The sequence below is a fragment of the Hemitrygon akajei genome, chromosome 2 (genome assembly GCF_048418815.1).
Source record: "Hemitrygon akajei chromosome 2, sHemAka1.3, whole genome shotgun sequence".
NCBI classification, from domain to species: domain Eukaryota; kingdom Metazoa; phylum Chordata; class Chondrichthyes; order Myliobatiformes; family Dasyatidae; genus Hemitrygon; species Hemitrygon akajei.
In genome coordinates, this window is record NC_133125.1 from 14148461 (window position 1) to 14168190 (window position 19730).

The 19730-nt window shown below is 40.8% G+C and overlaps 1 protein-coding gene across 5 annotated transcripts in view; it reads right to left on the reverse strand.

The window, feature by feature from the left end:
- Nucleotides 1-19730, reverse strand: part of zfyve16 (zinc finger, FYVE domain containing 16) — an 81818-nt gene that overhangs the window by 3719 nt on the left and 58369 nt on the right. For all 5 annotated transcript variants that reach the window (XM_073067407.1, XM_073067399.1, XM_073067392.1 and 2 more), the window contains 7 exons: nt 19280-19362; nt 15220-15324; nt 13298-13448; nt 11620-11700; nt 10202-10364; nt 6750-6855; nt 3061-3237 (listed from right to left, as the gene is read on the reverse strand). In XM_073067407.1, coding sequence (XP_072923508.1) covers nt 3061-3237; nt 6750-6855; nt 10202-10364; nt 11620-11700; nt 13298-13448; nt 15220-15324; nt 19280-19362 — 866 coding nt within the window. The remainder of the gene's footprint in view (nt 1-3060; nt 3238-6749; nt 6856-10201; nt 10365-11619; nt 11701-13297; nt 13449-15219; nt 15325-19279; nt 19363-19730) is intronic.

The following is a 19730-nucleotide window of genomic DNA, read 5'->3' on the forward strand; positions in this document are numbered from 1 at the left end:
TCGTGGATCGGGATCGAAAAAAATCGGAAGTTCTCTCACTCAGTAAGTCGGAACAGGTACATCTGGTATTATTTAGTGTCAGGTAGTCAAATGTTTGTCTTAGTATGTGATATATATTTTACCTTTCTATGCATATAAAACACTTAAGAACGTATGTTTCAGCGCTGGGCTCGGGAAGTTCCTGAGTTCGATCCAGTGACAGACCACTCCCTAGTGCGCTCTCCACCGTGCCAGATTGATGTGGAGGATCAAAAACCCAAAACCCAATAATTAAACCACTGCGTTGCTTAGTAATAATTGTAGCTTTCATCCGGGCACAGCCTTTCTCACTTTATCCATTAAAATTGTTCCGATCGTCGACCGACTGTAGCCTAACACTTTTCCAATGACCGATGGCGTTTCAGCTCTTTCCGATCGCTTTATTATTTCCACTTTATTTTCAATTGCGATCGTGATTATTTTCGTGAACAGAAACACTGCAGATTCAGATCTCTACCGCTGGGTCCTAAGATCCACCGCATTAAGACAGGTTGAATAAGGGACTTGAGCAGCCACAAGGGGTCCTGGAACCAATCCCTCGCGGTTAAGGAGGGCCAACTGTACATGCAAGCTCAGAGCCTTCAAACACTTTTCATATGACAAGCCATTCAATCCTGGAATAATTTTCATGAACCTCCTTTGAACCCTCTCCAGTTTCAGCACTTCCTTTCAAAGGGGCCAAAAACTGCTCACAATACTCCAAGCGAGGCCTCATCAGTGCTTTATAAAGTCTCAACATTACATCCTCGCTTTTATATTCTAGTCCTCTTGAAATGAATGGTAACATCACATTTGCCTTCCTCACCACAGACTCAATCCGCAAATTAAACTTTAGGGAATCCTGCACAAGGACTCCCAAGTCCCTTTGCACTTCAGGCTTTATATTTTCTTTCCATTTAAAAAACAGTCAACCCTTTCATTTCTTCTACCATAGTGCATGACCATACACTTGCCGGCACTGTATTCCATCTGCCACTTCCTTGTTCATTCTCATTTGTTTAAGTCTTTCTGTAGTCTCTCTACTTCCTCAAAACTACCCATCCGTCCACCTATCTTTATATCATCTGCAAACTTTGCAACAAAGCCACCTATTCCAAATCATTGATAGATAACGTAAAAAGTACTGGTTCCAAAACAGACCCCTGCGGAACACCACTAGTCACCGGCAGCCAATCAGAAAAGATTCCCTTTATTCCTACACTTTGCCTCCTGCCAATCAGCCACTGCTTTATTCATGCTAGAATCTTTCCTGTATTATCATGGGCTCATAGCTTGATAAGCAGCCTCATGTGTGGAACCTTGTCAAGGCCTTGTGAAAATCCAAATACACCAGATCAATCGATTCTCCTTTGTCTATCCTGCTTGTTATACGTTCAAAGAATTCCAACAGATTTGTTGGGCAAGATTTTCCCTTGAGGAAACCAAGCTGACTAAAGCCTCCAAGTACCCTCAGACCTCATCCTGGAATAATTGATTCCAACATTAACTGAGGTCAGACTAACTGGTCCTTTCTTCTGCCTCTCTCTTGTCTTGAAAAGAGGAGTGACAGTTACAATTTTCCAGTCTTCTGGAACCATTCCCAAAACTAATGATTCTTGAAAGATCATTACTAATACCTCCACAATCGCTTCATCCACCTCTTTCAAACCAAGGGGCGTACACCATCTGGTCCAGGTGACTTATTCACCTTCAGACCTTTCAATTTCCCAAGAACTTTCTCTCTAGTAATAACTTTATACACTTTATAACCCCTGACACCTGGATTGAAGTTTGAGACGAAATTGGATATATGTCAGCTCTGGCAAGGCTTATAGGCCACTACTTTCTACAAAGCACAGACTAATATCATGAATGGCAGTGATGCTTTACTCCGAGATAATCTCAATGCTTTTTATGCATGGGACAGTAAAATTACACCACTACACCTGTGCAAATCCCTGCAGTATCCAGTCCCCTGTGATATCTGCCTCAGAGACTGACATCAGAACATCTTTCAAAGTGCAAGGTGTCAGGCCCTGATGGTGTACCTGGTAGGGCTCTGAAAACTTGTGCCAACCAACTGGCTGGAGTGTTCAAGGACATCTTCAATCTCACTACTGCAGTTGGAGGTTCCTATCTACTTCAAAAGGGGGACAATCATACCAGTGCCCAAGAAGAGCAGGGTGAGCTGCCTCAACAATTATTGCTCAGTGGCACTCATCTCTACGGTGACAAAGTGCTGCGAGAGGCTGGTCAACTCCTGCCCAAGCAAGAACCTAGAGCCACTGCAATTTGCCTATCGTCACAACAGGTCTAGCAATCTCACTGGCTCCACTCGGCTTCGGATCACCTAAACCACCAGGTTCAGGAACAGATTCTACACCTCAACCATGAGGCTCGTGAACCTGCGGGGATAACTTCATTCAACTTCACTCGCGCCCCTATCACTGAACCGTTCTTACACAATGCACTCAATTTCAAGGATGGATTCCATCTGATTTTCTTGATAATTATTACTTATTTATTTACTTATTTTTTGTATTTGCACAATTTGTTGCCTTTTGCACACTGACTGCCCCGTTGCGTGTGGTCTTTCATCGATTCTATTATGGTTCTTGGATTACTAATCATGCCTGAAAGCAAACAAATCTCAGGGATGTATATGGTGACATATACGTACATTATACATGTCTACTCTACATGCAAGATTTCAATGAAACTCAGAGCCATCATATGAGATAAAAAGTGGGGAAAGAATAAAGGACCAAGGAACAGGAAGGCAATAGGGAAGTATTCTTTCTAAAAGGAAAAACTAAGTGGACAAAGCATTAAACTATTCATTATCCTCATTAGTTTGATACTCAGGTGACCACAGGATGCATCATGAATATGTGCCTGTGAAACCTTGAATCTATGAATCTACAGTGAGTAGTAAAGCCATGTTTTACATTACACAAACACACCCACACACACATACACTCATTGAAAACATACAGTTCTTCTGAGAAAAGCACAATTGCATCGTGTTTTAGTCTGGTTTACCTTGTCAGTTTCTAAAGAGACCCTGAGACTCAATTTGTTTATTCCAATCTCTTTCAGGCCTCTGAGGTGAGAGCAGAGAGCCGCACAACAGGCTGCAGCAATCTCCTTGCTCAGGTGGCTCTGTGCCGCAGGAATGGTCGTACTGTGTGGATCAGGATTTCTTTGCAAATAGAATACCTGGAATAACATGAATGGCATTCATTAATTTTAATAATGATAGCTACACTTGGGTTACATAATTATGGAACAAAATGAATTTTGCAAATTTTCTAGTTTCACTGGCATTGTCTGTTTCACTACAGCAAAGTGCATTTAGAAACATAGAAAACCTACAGCACAATACAGGCCATTCAGCCCACAAAGCTGTGCTGAATATGTCCTTACCTTAGAAATTACCTTGTGTTACCAATGGCCTTCAATTTTTCTAAGTTCCATGCACCTATCCAGGAGTCTTGTAAAAGACCCTATCATATCTGCCTCCACCACTGTCACTGGGAGCCCATTCCATGCACTCACCACTCTCTGTGTAAAAAACAACAACTTACCCCTGACATCTCCTCTGTACCTACTTCCAAGCACCTTAAAACCGTGCCCACTCGTGCTAGTCACTTCAGCCCTGGTAAAAAGCCTCTGACTATCCACATGACAAATGCCTATCATCATCTTGTACACCTCTATCAGGTCACTTCTCATCCTCCGTCGCACCAGGCAGAAAAGGCCAAGTTCACTCAACCTATTCTCATAAGGCATGCTCCCCAATCCAGGCATCATCCTTGTAAATCTCCTCTGCACCCTTTCTATGGCTTCCACATCCTTCCTGTAGTGAGGCGACCAGAACTGAGCACAGTACTCCAAGTGGGATCTGGCCAGGGTCCTATGTAGCTGCAACATTACCTCTCGGCTCTTAAACTCAATCCCACGATTGATGAAAGCCTTCTTAACAACAGAGTCAACCTGCGCAGCAGCTCTGAGTGTCCTATGGACTTGGACCCCAAGATCCCTCTGATCCTCCACCACACTGCCAAGAGTCTTACTATTAATATAGTATATATATGCCATCATATTTGACCTACCAAAATGAACCACCTCACACTTATCTGGGTTAAACTCCGTCTGCAACTTCTCAGCCCAGTTTTGCACCCTATCAATGTCCCGCTGTAACCTCTGATAGCCCTCCATACTATCCATAACAGCCTCAACCTTTGTGTCATCAACAAATTTACTAACCCATTTCTTTCATTTATGGTCAAGAAGTGATGAAAAGATTTCTGTAGCCCAGGGCTCTGCATGGGCATAACTGCACAAGCCTGGAATGCTCCATGTAAGATGTTAACTAAATATATTTTGCTGCAAATTTTTAACCTTGTCATGAAAGAAGTTTTATATGAGAACCATTATAATTTTCATCCATTTATCACAGGAGGGCCAACTATTACTTCACCTACGTCATCTATATTTAAAATGGAGAGCTGATTTTAACAGACAAAATGCAAAGTATTTACATTAATATAAGCTTTAATTTTTATTTTACTTAGTGATACAGCATGGTAACGGGCCTTTCCGGTCCAAAGAGCCAACCATTAAATACATCCATGTGACCAATTAACCTACTAACCTGTACATCTTTGTAATGTGGGAGGAAACCAGAGCAGCCAGAGGAATTCACATGATCATGGGGAAAACATACAACTCCTTACCATATAACCATTGCAGCACAGAAACAGGCCATCTCAGACCTTCTAGTCCGTGCCGAACGCTTACTCTCACCTAGTCCCACCTACCTGCACTCAGCCCATAGCCCTCCATTCCTTTCCTGTCCATATACCTATCCAGTTTTACTTTAAATGACAATACTGAACCTGCCTCTACCACTTCTACTGGAAGCTTGTTCCACACAAGCTACCACTCTCTGAATAAAGAAGTTCCCCCTCGTGTTACCCCCTAAACTTTTGCCCCTTAACTCTCAACTCATGTCCTCTTGTTTGAATCTCCCCTACTCTCAATGGAAAAAGCCTATCCACGTCAACTTTATTTATCCCCCTCATAATTTTAAATAACTCTATCAAGTCCCCCCTCAACCTTCTACGCTCCAAAGAATAAAGACCTAACTTGTTCAAACTTTCTCTGTAACTCAGGTGCTGAAACCTAGGTAAATCCAGTAAATCCAGTAAATCTCCTCTGTACCCTATTTTGTTGACATCTTTCCTATAATTCGGTGACCAGAACTGTACACAATACTTCACTCCCTCTGAGTGTCAGACACCCTGAGCCAATAGGCTGGTCCTGGACTTAATTCCACTTGGCATGATTAACTTCTTATTATTTAATTATTTATTGTTTTATATTGCTATATCACTTCACTATTCTTGGTGCGGCTGTAACGAAACCCAATTTCCCTTGGGATCAATAAAGTATGTCTGTCTGTCAAATTTGGCCTCACCAATGCCTTGTGCAATTTTAACATTACATCCCAACTTCTATACTCAATGCTCTGATTTATAAAGGCCAGCATACCAAAAGCTTTCTTCACCACCCCATCCACACGAGATTCCACCTTCAGGGAACTATGCACCATTATTCCTAGATCACTCTGTTCTACTGCATTCCTCAATGCCCTACCATTTACCATGTATGCCCTATTTTGATTAGTTCTACCAAAATGTAGCACCTCACACTTATCAGCATTAAACTCCATCTGCCATCTTTCAGCCCACTCTAACTGGCCTAAATCTCTCTGCAAGCTTTGAAAACCTACTTCATTATCCACAATGCCACCTATCTTAGTATCATCTGCATACTTACTAATCCAATTTACCACCCCATCATCCAGATCATTAATGTACATGACAAACAACATTGGACCCAATACAGATCCCTGAGGCACACCACTAGTCACCGGCTTCCAACCTGACAAACAGTTATCCACCACTACTCTCTGGCATCTCCCATCCAGCCACTGTTGAATCCATTTTACTACTTCATTATTAATACCTAACGATTGAACCTTCCTAACTAACCTTCCGTGCGGAACCTTGTCAAAGGCCTTACTGAAGTCCAGATGTAGATGTACTACATTGCTGCATTGTGACGGTCACTGGCATTTATTTTGCCTCAAACCATTGCTTAACATTTGATGGCAAGTGGTGCATGAGAGCTCAATTTAATCATTTTAGAATAAGTACATGATGGTAGGGGTATGGAGAGCTATGGTCCGGATGCAGGTCGATGGGAGTAGGCAGTTTAAATGGTTCAGCATGTGTTAAATGGGCTGAAGGGCCTGTTTCTGTGCTACACTTTTCTATGACCATCATAAGCACCCCACAGCACATTAAATGTTTAAATGTCTACCAGACTGTGCAGTATCAGATTAATGACAATTTTTGCTTATTGATTATGCAAATTATAACAATCATAATTCACATCATAACACTGAGGATTTCCTTAAAATTTGTGAAACTGATTGAGCTTTACAAAATTCCTTAACCACATTACATGACAGTAATACGTGGTCACATCCTTGATCTAGACTTTCTTCTCTCAAGGCTAAAAATACTCCAAAATGCTTCCGAGTATTTAGTAATTTGATAATACAATTGCTCTGAGGGTGGAAGCTTAAAAAAGATATTGATTGCTTTACTGTGTATTCTCAAAGTGAAACTTGTCACAAAGTTCGAAACAACATAACTGACCTCAGTGCACTTTACAACAACGCCATCGTTTTCAAATTCATCTTCCTGTGAGATTTTATTGCTAGGAATATTTTCCATGGACCGTCCATCAAGAGGACTTAGAACACTGGAAGTGAAATAGGAACAGTTTAAGAATGTAATAATCATTGAAAATAGAGTCCATGAAAATTTACAGCAAAAATGTCCAAAAAATTAACTCAATGCAAATTACAAATGTATATAAATAAACATGAAACAAATCTAACTGAATCAAAGAATGGGAGAAATTCAGCACCTTCCTTAGTGTTCTGGTTACATTTTGGCTATGTTCTTTGTGGCAGAGCTTATAATAACTAACCTATAAAGGGCTGGACTTTTTCTTTTAGCGCTTTACTTTCACTTGTTATATTGTACCATGTACAAATTCCATCTTATCTTTTCCACTTTATCAGTTTGTTTAACAGATAGTGGCTGACCTGACATCTACATAAATTGAATTTATTACTTGCCTCTTCCAGAACAGCAAACCTCCAATCTCCCACTCTCTAGATCATATATGTCAAACTCAAGGCCCGCGGGCCAAATCCGGCTCGCGGTGGAATTATCTTTGGCCCGCGAGATAATATCTAATTACTATTAAAGCTGGCCCCAGTAATCGAAGTGCCTATGACGTATGATATGGCTAATGCTGAGTTTATTCAGGTACCAGGTTTTCAGGGTTTTTAGTGTTTATTCGGTTTCCCTGGTTTATTTCCTGAATATCATTAATGAATAAATTTTTTTTCTATTAGAGCTGGCCCACCAGTATATTGCATGCACCACTAATACTACAAATCCCACAATGCACTGCCAGTGCATTGCTCGCGCTTGCCTTACTCTCTCATCAGCATCCTTATGGCGCTAGTCACGTGTGGTCAACTTTCAGCTATCCCTCACCCCAAAAATGGCTGAACGAAAGGTGGACTTTGAAAACAGGGGTTTTCAAGGCAGGTGGGAGGCAGAGTATATGTTCGCAGATATAAAGGGCAAACCTGTTTGTCTTGTGTGCGGAGACGGTGTGGCTGTAATTAAAGAATATAACATAAGACGACACTATGAAACGAAACACCACGACAAATACAAGCATCTGGACAAGAAACAGAAGCTCCAGAAGGTAGAAGAGTTGAAAAGAAGTCTGGCGTCACAGCAGGCTATGTTCACAAAAGCCAAAACACAAAGTGAGGCTGCTGTAAAGGCTAGTTTTATTGTGGCAGCAGAGATCGCTAAATCAGCCCCGGCCCTTTACCGAGGGAGAATTTGTTAAAAACTGCATGATGAAAGTTTGCGACGTCGTGTGCCCAGATAAAAGGCAAGCATTTTCAAATGTGAGCCCGAGCAGAAACACCGTTGCTGACCGTGTACATGAGCTTGCCACCAATCTACAACAACAGCTGGCGGGGAAGGGAAGAGATTTCATCGCATATTCCCTTGCTGTGGATGAGAGCAGGGACACTTCTGATACTGCCCAATTGTCAATTTTCGTTCGTGGAGTGGACTCAAGTCTGTGTGTAACAGAGGAACTTTTGGGATTAAGATCAATGCATGGCACAACTACTGGAAAAGATCTCTTTGAAGAGGTATCCAGATGTGTAAATATAATAAGGCTGCCTTGGGATAAACTTGTGGGACTGACGACAGATGGAGCGCCCGCGATGTGCGGTCAAAAGAGTGGATTGGTGGGCAGGATCCGGGAGAAGATGCGGGAGGAAAACGGCGCAGGTGAGCTGACAGCTTATCACTGCATCATACACCAGGAATCGTTGTGTGGCAAAGCCTTGAAAATGGAACATATAATGAGCACCATAACACGAGTAGTTAACTTCATAAGAGCCAAAGGTTTGAATCACTGCGAGTTCAAGTCGTTTCTGGAGGAGTTGGGTTCAGAATATAATGATTTGCCCTATCACACAGAGGTGCGATGGTTAAGCCAAGGAAAAGTGCTGAAAAGATGTTTTGATTTGCGTGAGGAGATCTGTCAGTTCATGAAAAGCAAAGGGAAAGACACAACAGAGCTCCGGGATAAAAAGTTGCTTTGTGAAATGGCGTTTCTGTGTGACATCACCAGCCATCTCAATGCGCTCAACCTGCAGCTTCAGGGGCGGGGTCGTGTGATCACAGACATGTACGCTGCAGTGAGGGCTTTTAAAACCAAGCTGCGCCTGTGGGAGACGCAGATGCAGCAAGAAAACTTGAGCCATTTTCCGTGTTGCCAAACCATGAAAGAGCAGGTTTCTACCGCAGTGTTCCCACGTGCAAAGTTTGCTGAAAAACTTAGCATACTTGGTGCCGACTTCATACGGCGATTTGCCGACTTTGAAGCCCAAAAAAGCAGGTTTGAACTGCTCAGTAATCCATTTGCAGCTGACGTGGAAAGCGCACCAACATACAAATGGAGCTGATTGAACTCCAATGTAGTGACACACTCAAGGCAAAGTATGACTCGATGGGCGCTGCACAGTTTCTACGTTTCATTCCCGACACAATGCCCCAGCTGCGTACCCAAGCTGCTCAAATGCTCTCTATGTTTGGCAGCACATATCTGTGTGAACAACTGTTCTCTTTGATGAAGATAAACAAAACATCACACAGGAGTCGTCTGATGAACACCTTCACTCAATTCTGAGGATTTCCTCAGCTCAGAGCCTGACTCCAAACATTGATGAACTTGCATCCAAGATGAGATGCCAAGTATCTGGCTTAGACTAGTGTGAATCACAGAGTGTTGGCCTGTGGAAAAATGTTTTCATTAGAAATTACTCTGGAAAAGCTGCAGATAAAGCCATAAGAAATAAATGCAACTGATTTTTTATTTATTTAATGTTCAATGTTGTTTTTGTAGGCAATAACCTAAGCTTTGTTAGTTCCAGGTTAATATGTGTAATAAATTCATTTCAATAAGTTTTGCAATAAACGCTGAACCAGTCCGGCCCTCGACTTGTACCGATTTTTAAATTTTGGCCCACTGTGTATTTGAGTTTGACACCCCTGCTCTAGATAGATCCCCAGCCAGCAATGGAACCCTAAATATATACAATCAGCTCCTCAGGGGAGGCCACCTCATTCACATTCCCACGCCAGACCTTCAAAACACATACTCTGTTCCAAGTTTTGCCATGGTAAAGGATTACTAGGTGGACAAGGAAAGAGATGTTCATTCAACTCCACCAACCCCTGTAATTTCTGATCCATGATAGCTTCAGATGAAGGGCTAACATTTGGGCTGGTACCAAGAACCTCCAGTTCATGCACAGGAGTGTGAAATCTCTGGGCATAAATGATGGTTGGTTACACCACTTTACCAATGTCCACCCAGTCGGGCCTCTACCCCTCCCATGCAGTGAAGTTACTCTTAGAATACCAATCAAATGTTATTTTGAAATTTTACAGGCTGAGTATTTTACTATTCAAAGGATGATTGATATCAAAAATCATACCCTTTATTTACAGGTTTGTCATCATCGACCCACTGAATATTTACAAATTCTCTTCTGTCATCAGAATCCAATTTTCCACAAATTATTTGAAAGTCTCTCTTCTCTTTTAGAGCACACTTTAAACCATCCATGGTCTCTGGGGTTACCTGAACCATCAGTCCATCTGAAATTTTGAATTGCTCTCATTAAAAGATAACAAAAGTTATAAATATTTCTCATCTGTAGACTAGGAAGTGGAGACTAGGAGCATGAAGTTGAACCAAAACTGCAATGCAACTTTTTAAACAAATAGAACACAGCATAAACCTTTTCTGGAGGAATTTATGGTTTTAAATTTTTCTTGTAACAATAATTGCTGGACAGTAATCAGCTGTTGGATTTAATCTTTTAAGATATTAGCAATGTTTTATATCAATTATAAATCACAGTTTAATTAGCCTTATATTGTAATTAACTGCATGTTTGACAATATTCCCAGGGATAGTCTGGGAAGGTAAAGTTAAATTCAGAACCGTCATAAGCATCTGAGTTTATTCAGCATCGGCTGCTTACAGCACCAAAATAAAGTTAACACAGATAAAACATTTATATTTTTCATTACTCTAGGTAGCTCTCTGTATCATCCTCAATACTCAGAAAAAAAAATTACATTAGCTTTAACTAAGAACTTAATTTTTAGTGAGATGTGTAAATCCATCTAATCTTGCAACATGCAAATGATGTTTTTGTTGAGGGAAAAGACTGACGATCCAAATCACTTTTGAGGACCATTTATATGAAATATACTTTATTTTAACAATGTGTAACCAGATACTGACAGTTATAGCCATGTACATGGTAAAGAATGAGTGTTATGAGTTAATTACCTGTCTCGATTCTTTCCAATTGCTTTCAAGCAACAATCCAATAGTAGTTTTATTTAAAATGCAGAAATTTTGTCTGTTACTTTTATGTGCTAGATCGTATAATTTGCTTGAAATCATTTTGGAAGTTCAGGTTGAATAACAGCCTGTGTTTTTGATACAGCCAGGCATCTCATTACTTATTTTATGACAGCCACTGCCTAACAAACTAAGTCATTATTTATAAAGCATTTTCATGTTAATGATGATTTCCTTAGAGAGCATTTGTGATAATATTGGCAAAATGTAATTTTCTCCAGTGCTTGCAAACTTTAAAACTTCTAATGAAAGATTTCCTTCTTTTATTTCTTATATTCAGATCCTCTATACAAGTTGTCAGTGTAAAGTTAACCTCTACTCAATTTATGTTCCAAAACATTAATGTCAGGAAAAGCAGTAGCCAAAAACCAAATACAGTTTAATATGATGGCAACTTACATAGGAATGATCTTTTCTGAAATTGATTCACTGATGTTCTGAAATGCTATCAACTTTGTATTCTTTTCTTTCTCTTACCTTCCACTAAACTGGATTTAGCGATAAATCCCGAAGTTGTTTTCAGAGCTCCATTAAACACTACAAAAGAGGCTCCTGTAACTACAGCACAGGAAGAAATGTAAATTGGTTTATTATTGTCACACATACTGAGGTACTATGAAGAGCTTGTCTTGCACGCCATATACACTGATCGATTCATTACAACAACGTGATGAGGTAGTACAAGGAAAACAATAATACAGTATAAGATAAAGTGCTACAGTAGCAGAGAAAGTGTAATACAAGTAGACAACAAGGTGCAAAGGCATAACAAGTTAGCTTGTGAAGTCAAGAGTCCATCTTATCGTACTGGGGATTCTCTTGTGCTTCTTGATCTCGTCACTTGAGATTCAGTGTCAAGCAACCCTGCCACTTTGATTTGGCCCATGCCTTCAATAACCAGGTCCAACATTTTGCTTTATTGGGATCTTTCTGCTCCTTACCCAAATTTTAAGGTTTACGGTTATGAATTTGCTAAAGCGATGGAGTTATTACTTATGATTGATGCGGGGGGGGGGGGGGGGGGGGTGATGCTGGATTGTAGGGAATGAGTGTTGAGATGTGGGGGTGGCCAGGTAAGGGTCTGTGGGGATGTTAAACCCAAGGATTATGGGGATGTGTGGGCCAGATTTAGGTTTAGGGTTAGGGTGCAATCATGTGGACAGTGAGAAAATTGTCCCTCTTGATCTTGTTACTGAAGATTCACTGCCACTTGTTCCTGCTATTTTGATCTGGCCCATGCCTTTTATTACGCTGGTCCAACACCATTTGGCTTAATTAACCAGATGTGCAATGGGACACATAATCAATAATGTAACCTGGGGTCTTCGGGAGTTTTGGGTCTTTGACCACTAAGAATTGGTCAATTTTTCCCAACAGCAGGATAGAAGCTGCCCTTGAGCCTGGTGGTATGTGCTTTTAGACTTTTGTATCTTCTATTCGATGGGAGGTGGAGGAGAAGAGAGAACTTCTGGAGTGGGAAGGGTGTATGATTATGCTGGCTGCTTTTCCGAGGCAGTGAGAAGTGTAACAGAGTCCATGGAAGGGAGGCTAGTTTCCGTGATGTACTGAGTTGCATTCACAACTCACCACTTCTTGTGGTCATGGGCAGAGTTACCACATCAAGCCAAGATTCATTCAGATTGAATGTTTTCAATGATAAAAATTGATGAGAATCTAGGGAACACACTAAATTTCTTAAGCTTCCTGTGGAAGTACAGAGCTTTCTTGGCCGTGACATCAACATGGTTGGATCAGGACAGGTTGTTTGGTAAGTCCTAGGAACTTGAAGCTCACAACCCTTTCAACCTGAACACCATCAATGTACCCTCTCCCCAACCTTCCTGAAGGCAATGACCCGTTCTTTTGTTTTGTTGACTTTGAGGGCAGGTTGTTGACATAACCCCAAGTCACTAAGCTCTTTCGCTCCTTTGGTACTCTGACTCATCATTATTTGAGATAGGCCACTATGTTGGTATCATCTGCTATCAAACTTGTAGATGAAATCAGAGCAGAATCTGTCCACACAGAGTGTACAGGGAATAGAAAAAGAGGGCTGAGGACATACCCTTGTGGAGCACCAATGTTGAGAATAGTCATACAACAATGAATTCTGCAGAGTTCCACAACCAAAACAGAAAACAAAATACAAAGTTACCTTTTCTGGTCTTCCCAGCAACAGTGTTAGCATGTGTTTGATAATTTTTATCCTCATTTTGTATGCAGACCAGGTGTGAATCAGCATCTGAACTGAAACTTGTTGCCATAGCAACCACATGTTCATTTGAAGAGGTTACTACTTTCATGACCTGAGACACAGAAACAGGCAATCATGAAATGACAGCCAAAAAAAAAATAATTTTAAATCGCAAACTCAGCCAACTCCATCACGGACACCAGCCGGACCCACAGAGGACATCCTCAAAAGGAGATGCCTCAGAGAAGTTTCACTTGTCACTCAGAACCCCACCACCCAGGACATACCCTCTTCTCTTTGCTACTATCAAGGAGGATGTACAGGAGCCTGAAACATGTACTCCATGTCTCAGGAAGAGCTTCTTCCCCTCCACCATCGATTTATAAATGGACAATGAACCATAAACACTACCTCAGTATTTTTTTCCATTCTTTCTGCACTGCTTATTTAATTTCTATAGATACACACACACAAACACATATTTCTTATTGTAATTTATATTGGTATAATGTTTTGCAATGTACTGCTGCCATAAAACAACATACTATATGCAATTCATGACACATGCCAGTGATACTAAACTTGATTCTGATTAGTATGTATTTTCATTAGTATCGATGCACTAACCCAATACAAATGAGATGATTTACTTCATTATCAGTAGAGTTTAGAGTGATAAGGAATAAAAATTAAAAAGATGTACAACAAATACAGTCAAGGTTCCAAAATAGTCTCATTAAGTTAATGAGATTATTAAAAAAACTAGGTGAGATTTTATTGTGTATTAAATTTACAGTTACAAAGCTGACAATTATTAATTTTAAAGGATGAAAGACACAAACATCAAATGTATATATGGAATCAGGAAGTCTGTGGACATGCATATTTGGTAGGATGGAACGGGGTTTGTTTTGCTTGTGTTGCTTTGTCGTTTGATAGATAGATAGATAGATAGATACTTTATTCATCCCCATGGGGAAATTCAACTTTTTTTCCAATGTCCCATACACTTGTTGTAGCAAAACTAATTACATACAATACTTAACTCAGTAAAAAATATGATATGCATCTAAATCACTATCTCAAAAAGCATTAATAATAGCTTTTAAAAAGTTCTTAAGTCCTGGCGGTTGAATTGTAAAGCCTAATGGCATTGGGGAGTATTGACCTCTTCATCCTGTCTGAGGAGCACTGCATCGATAGTAACCTGTCGCTGAAACTGCTTCTCTGTCTCTGGATGGTGCTATGTAGAGGATGTTCAGAGTTTTCCATAATTGACCGTAGCCTACTCAGCACCCTTCGCTCAGCTACCGATGTTAAACTCTCCAGTACTTTGCCCACGACAGAGCCCGCCTTCCTTACCAGCTTATTAAGACGTGAGGCGTCCCTCTTCTTAATGCTTCCTCCCCAACATGCCACCACAAAGAAGAGGGCGCTCTCCACAACTGACCTATAGAACATCTTCAGCATCTCACTACAGACATTGAATGACGCCAACCTTCTAAGGAAGTACAGTCGACTCTGTGCTTTCCTGCACAAGGCATCTGTGTTGGCAGTCCAGTCTAGCTTCTCGTCTAACTGTACTCCCAGATACTTGTAGGTCTTAACCTGCTCCACACATTCTCCATTAATGATCACTGGCTCCATATGAGGCCTAGATCTCCTGTCTGTTTTGTTGTGTTCAATGTTGTTCTGCCGAGCAGGGTGGACATGCTATGTTGGCACCAGAACCCTTCGGCTGTGTTGGTTATTAACATAGACAATGCATTTCAATGTATGTTTTGATGCATGTTTCAATACGTTCATCCTCCACCTAACAACAGTTATAAATGAGTCTCTGACAGAAAACATTACCTGGTAACCAGTTTAATTTCATTACTAACCTCACTGTATCTCCTCTTAGGGATTTTAATTGAACTTTTGCCCATCTCCAGATGAAGCACCAATCCCTCAACTGTCGGCAAAGTATACTGATAATTTCGAAGATCCTACAAAGAGAGAATAATCCAAGGACAAACGGCAGCATTTCAACAGGGAAATAATCAAACTAAGTTTTCAGGTTATATACGAAGTATCACAGTGACATAAAATATCTTGAAATATTTTCAACAATTCGTCTATTGACACAACCAATTGACAGACAACGCAATAGCCATAGCTCTATGCACTGTCCGTACACATCTGGAGAAGAGGGATGCTTATGTGAGAATGCTGTTCTTGGACTACAGTTCAGCATTCAACACCATAGTTCCCTCCAGGTTCAAAAAGAAGCTCAGAGACCTCGGCCTTCACCCTGCCTTGTGTAGCTGGATCCTGGACTTCCTGTCAGATCACCAGCAGGTGATAAGAGTGGGCTCCCTCACCTCTGCCCCTCTGACTCTCAGCACAGGAGCCCCTCAGGGCTGTGTACTAAGCCCCCTCCTTTACTCTCTGTATACCCATGACTGTGTCATCACCCACAGCTCCAATCTGCTAATTAAATTTGCTGATGACACTACATTGATTGGCCTAATCTCAACTAATAATGAGGCAGCTTACAGAGAAGAAGTCATCACCCTGAGATAGTTGTGTCAAGAAAACAACCTCGCCCTCATGTCACAAAGACAAAGGAGCTAGTTGTGTACTACAGGAGGAATGGAGACAGGCTAACCCCTATAGACATCAATGGATCTGGAGTCGAGAGGGTGAACATTTTTAAGTTTCTTAGCATAAACATCACCAAGGATCTCCCGTGGTCTGTACATACCGGCTGTGTGGTGAAAAAGGCACAACAACACGTCTTTCACCTCAGACCGTTGTTTGGTATGGCCCCCCAAATTCTAAGAACTTTCTATAGGGGCACAATAGAGAGCATCCTGACTGGGTGCATCACTGCCTGGTATGGGAACTGTACTTCCCTCAATTACAGGACTCTGCAGAGTGTGGTGTGGACAGCCCAGCGCGTCTGTAGATGTGAACTCTCCACTATTTAGGACATTTACAAAGACAGTTGTATAAAAAGAGCCCAAAGGATCATTGGAGACTTGAGTCACCCCAACCACAAGCTGTTCCAGCTGCTACCATCCGGGAAATGGTACCGCAGCATAAAAGCCAGGACCAACAGGATCTAGGACAGTTTCTTCCACCAGGCCATCAGGTTGATTAATTCATGCTGATGTTTCTATTTGCAACATTTCTGTGTATTTATATGTTATATTGATTATCCTGTTGTACATATTTATCATAAATTACTATAATTGCACATTTGAACAGAGACAAAGATTTTTACTCCTCATGTATTTGAAGGATGTAAGTAATAAAATCAATTCAATTCAGTTGGTTAATGGATACCTAAACTGCAAATTGAAAGTCCATAGCCATTTTCTGAATTAAAGTGAATTGGTCAATAGGAGTATAATGAATTGTCAATTAATGGTGGTAATGTGCAAGAACAGGCTCTGTAGTTTGGTAGCAGCAATGCTTAAACCAATGACACATGATGATGATTGCATGGAACAGGAGGGGTTGATGCTAATGTGGATAGTGTAGAAGATTGTCATAGATTAAAACAGGACACAGACAAAATGCAGAGCTGGACTGAGAAGAGGCAGATGGAGTTCAATCTGGAAAACCATGGAGTGATTCATTTGGGAAGGTCAAATTTGAAGGCAGAGTACAAAGTTAATGGTGGCATTCTTAGCAGCTGGAAGAGCAAAGGGATTTTGGGATCCATGTCCATAGACTCTCAAAGTTGCTTTGACCATTGACAAAAGCGTATGGTAAGTTGGCCTTCATTAATCAGGTAAGTGAGTTCAAGAGCCGCAAGGTAATGTTGCAAAGTTCAAAGTACAATTTATTATCAGAGTACATACATGTCACCACATACAACCCTGAGATTCTTTTTTTCTGTGGACATACTTAGCAAATCTAAAGAACAGTAACTGTAAACTGTAAACATCAGGAACTGTTGACTATAAACAAACTGTGCAAAAGCAGGTATAAATAGCATTAAATAACAATATAACACTTTAAATGAATGTAGCTATCCCCTTTTGTTCAAGAGCATAATGGTTCAGGGGCAGTAACTGTTCTTGAACTTGGCGGTGTGAGTCCTGAGGCACTTGTACCTCCTACCTGATGGCAGCAGCGAGAAAAGAACATGGCCTGGGTGGTGAGGATCTTTGATGATTGATGCTGCTTTTCGACGACCACCTTTCATATAGATATGCTCAATGCTTGGGAGGGTTTTAACCGTGATGTACTGGGCTGAATCCACTACCTTTTGTAGGACTTTCCTTTCAAGGGCATTGGTATTCCGATACCAGGCCATAATGCAGCTAGTCAGTACACTTTACATCACACATCTATAGAAGTTTGCCAAAGTTTTCGATGACATGCTGATTCTGCAGACTCCAGAGGAAGTAGAGGCACTGACTTGCTTTCTTCACAATTATATTTATAAGATGGGTTCAGGACAATCCTCTGAAATAGTGACACCCTCTCTACCTCTGATCCTCCGATGATTACTGGCTCATGAACTTCTGGTTTCCCTCTCCTAAAGTTTACAATCAGTTCCTTGGTCTTATTGACCTTGAGAGAGAGGTTGTCATTACACCACTCAGCTAAATATTCAGTCTCCCTCCTATATGCTGATTCATGACCCCCTTTGATACAACTCACGACAGTGATGTCATCAGCAAACTTGTATATGGTACTGGAGCTGTACTTAGCCACGCAGTCACAGGTGTAAAACAAGCAGAGCAGGGGGCTAAGTACACATCTCTGTGATGCTCCAGTGCTAACAGAGATTGTGGAGGAGATGTTTTTGCTAATTCGAACTGACTAGGCTCTACAACTGAGGAAATCCATGATCCAATTGCACAAAGGGGTACTGAGGCCCAGGTCTCGGAGTTTACTGATTAGTTTCGAGGGGACGATAGTGTTAAAATACCGAGCTGTAATTGATAAAGAGCTAAAGCCTCTACCCAGGGCACCAATGGCTAATACCAGAGGGCATCCATTTAAGGGGAGTGGGGGAAAGCTTAGAGGATGCATCAGAAGTGTTTTTACACAGAGTGGTAAATGTCGATGCTGGATGCTGATACATTAAAGACATTTCAAAGACTCTTAAAGAGGTGCAGGGATGTAAGAAAAATTAAGGGTTGTGGCTGTGCAGGAGGGTAGAGTCAGATTAATTGTGCAGGAGGGTAGAGTCAGATTAATTGTACAGTAGGTTTATATAGGTTGGTACAACTTCGTGGGGTGAAAAGCCAAAACTGTTCTGTACTGTACTATGCTTCTATGTTGAAATACATCCTTGGATCTGACCCAAGTTACTTATCTACTTCTGAGTTCAGAAAATTTCCATACTATGAACATCTAAACTAAAACTCCCATTTCCGTTTAGAAGAATGAAAGGAGATTTGATAAAAGTATACAAAATTACAAGGGGTATAGATCAGATGAATGCATGGAGGCTTCTCCCTCTCAGGTTGGGTGAGACTAGAACTAGAGGTCATAGGTTTAGGGTGAAAGGTGAAACATTTAAGGAAAAACTACTTCACTTAGGTTGCGAATGTGGAATGAGCCACCAACAGATGCAGATTCATTTGTAACATTTAAGAGAAGTTTGGGTAGGTTCATGGATGGGAGGGGTATGGAGGGCTATGGTCTGGGTGTGGGTAGATGGGACTAGGCAGAGAAATAGTTTGGCATGGACTAGATGAGCTGTATGACCTATTTCTATGCTGTAGTGCTCTGTGACCTTCTTTGTAACAAAACTTACAAATGGCTCCATTACCTTAATAAGTATCTTCACATTTACTTCCATTCGCTTATTGAATGATGTAATCTGGATTAGTCAATACCAGAAGCAGGAATGCTCCTAAATATTTGTGTCAGGAAAATAAGTAGGATTGAAACACATGCAAAAGTGGCAGAAAGATATAAACTACAAATACTTACAGCTAGCAAATTCATGATGGTATGACCTACATCTCCAAAGAGTGCTTTACGGAATCGAACACTCATTAAGGGACAAGGATAAACTGTGAATGAAAACACAGACCAATCAATACCTCCACTGCTGGGTGGGACAAATGGAAACAAATTAGAAGCAGCAACTTCAAGGCTCGCATGTCATTACTTGCAGATTTGAAATTAGAAACAAAGATTTATTTCAAGCCACAAACATTCGGCAACCTAAATAAAGGTACTCTAATCAACAGATAAAATAGGTCCACATCCCATTGTAAAATACTACAGAAGCTTCCTGTGAAGATTTTAATTTTACATGACATTTCCTTCTTGAATATTATGACAATTATTGGCATCACATATGATTATTATCATTAATCCTCAAGAAAATAAAAAAAGAACTGCAAATGGTGGAAATAAAAAAAGAAAACACTGGAAA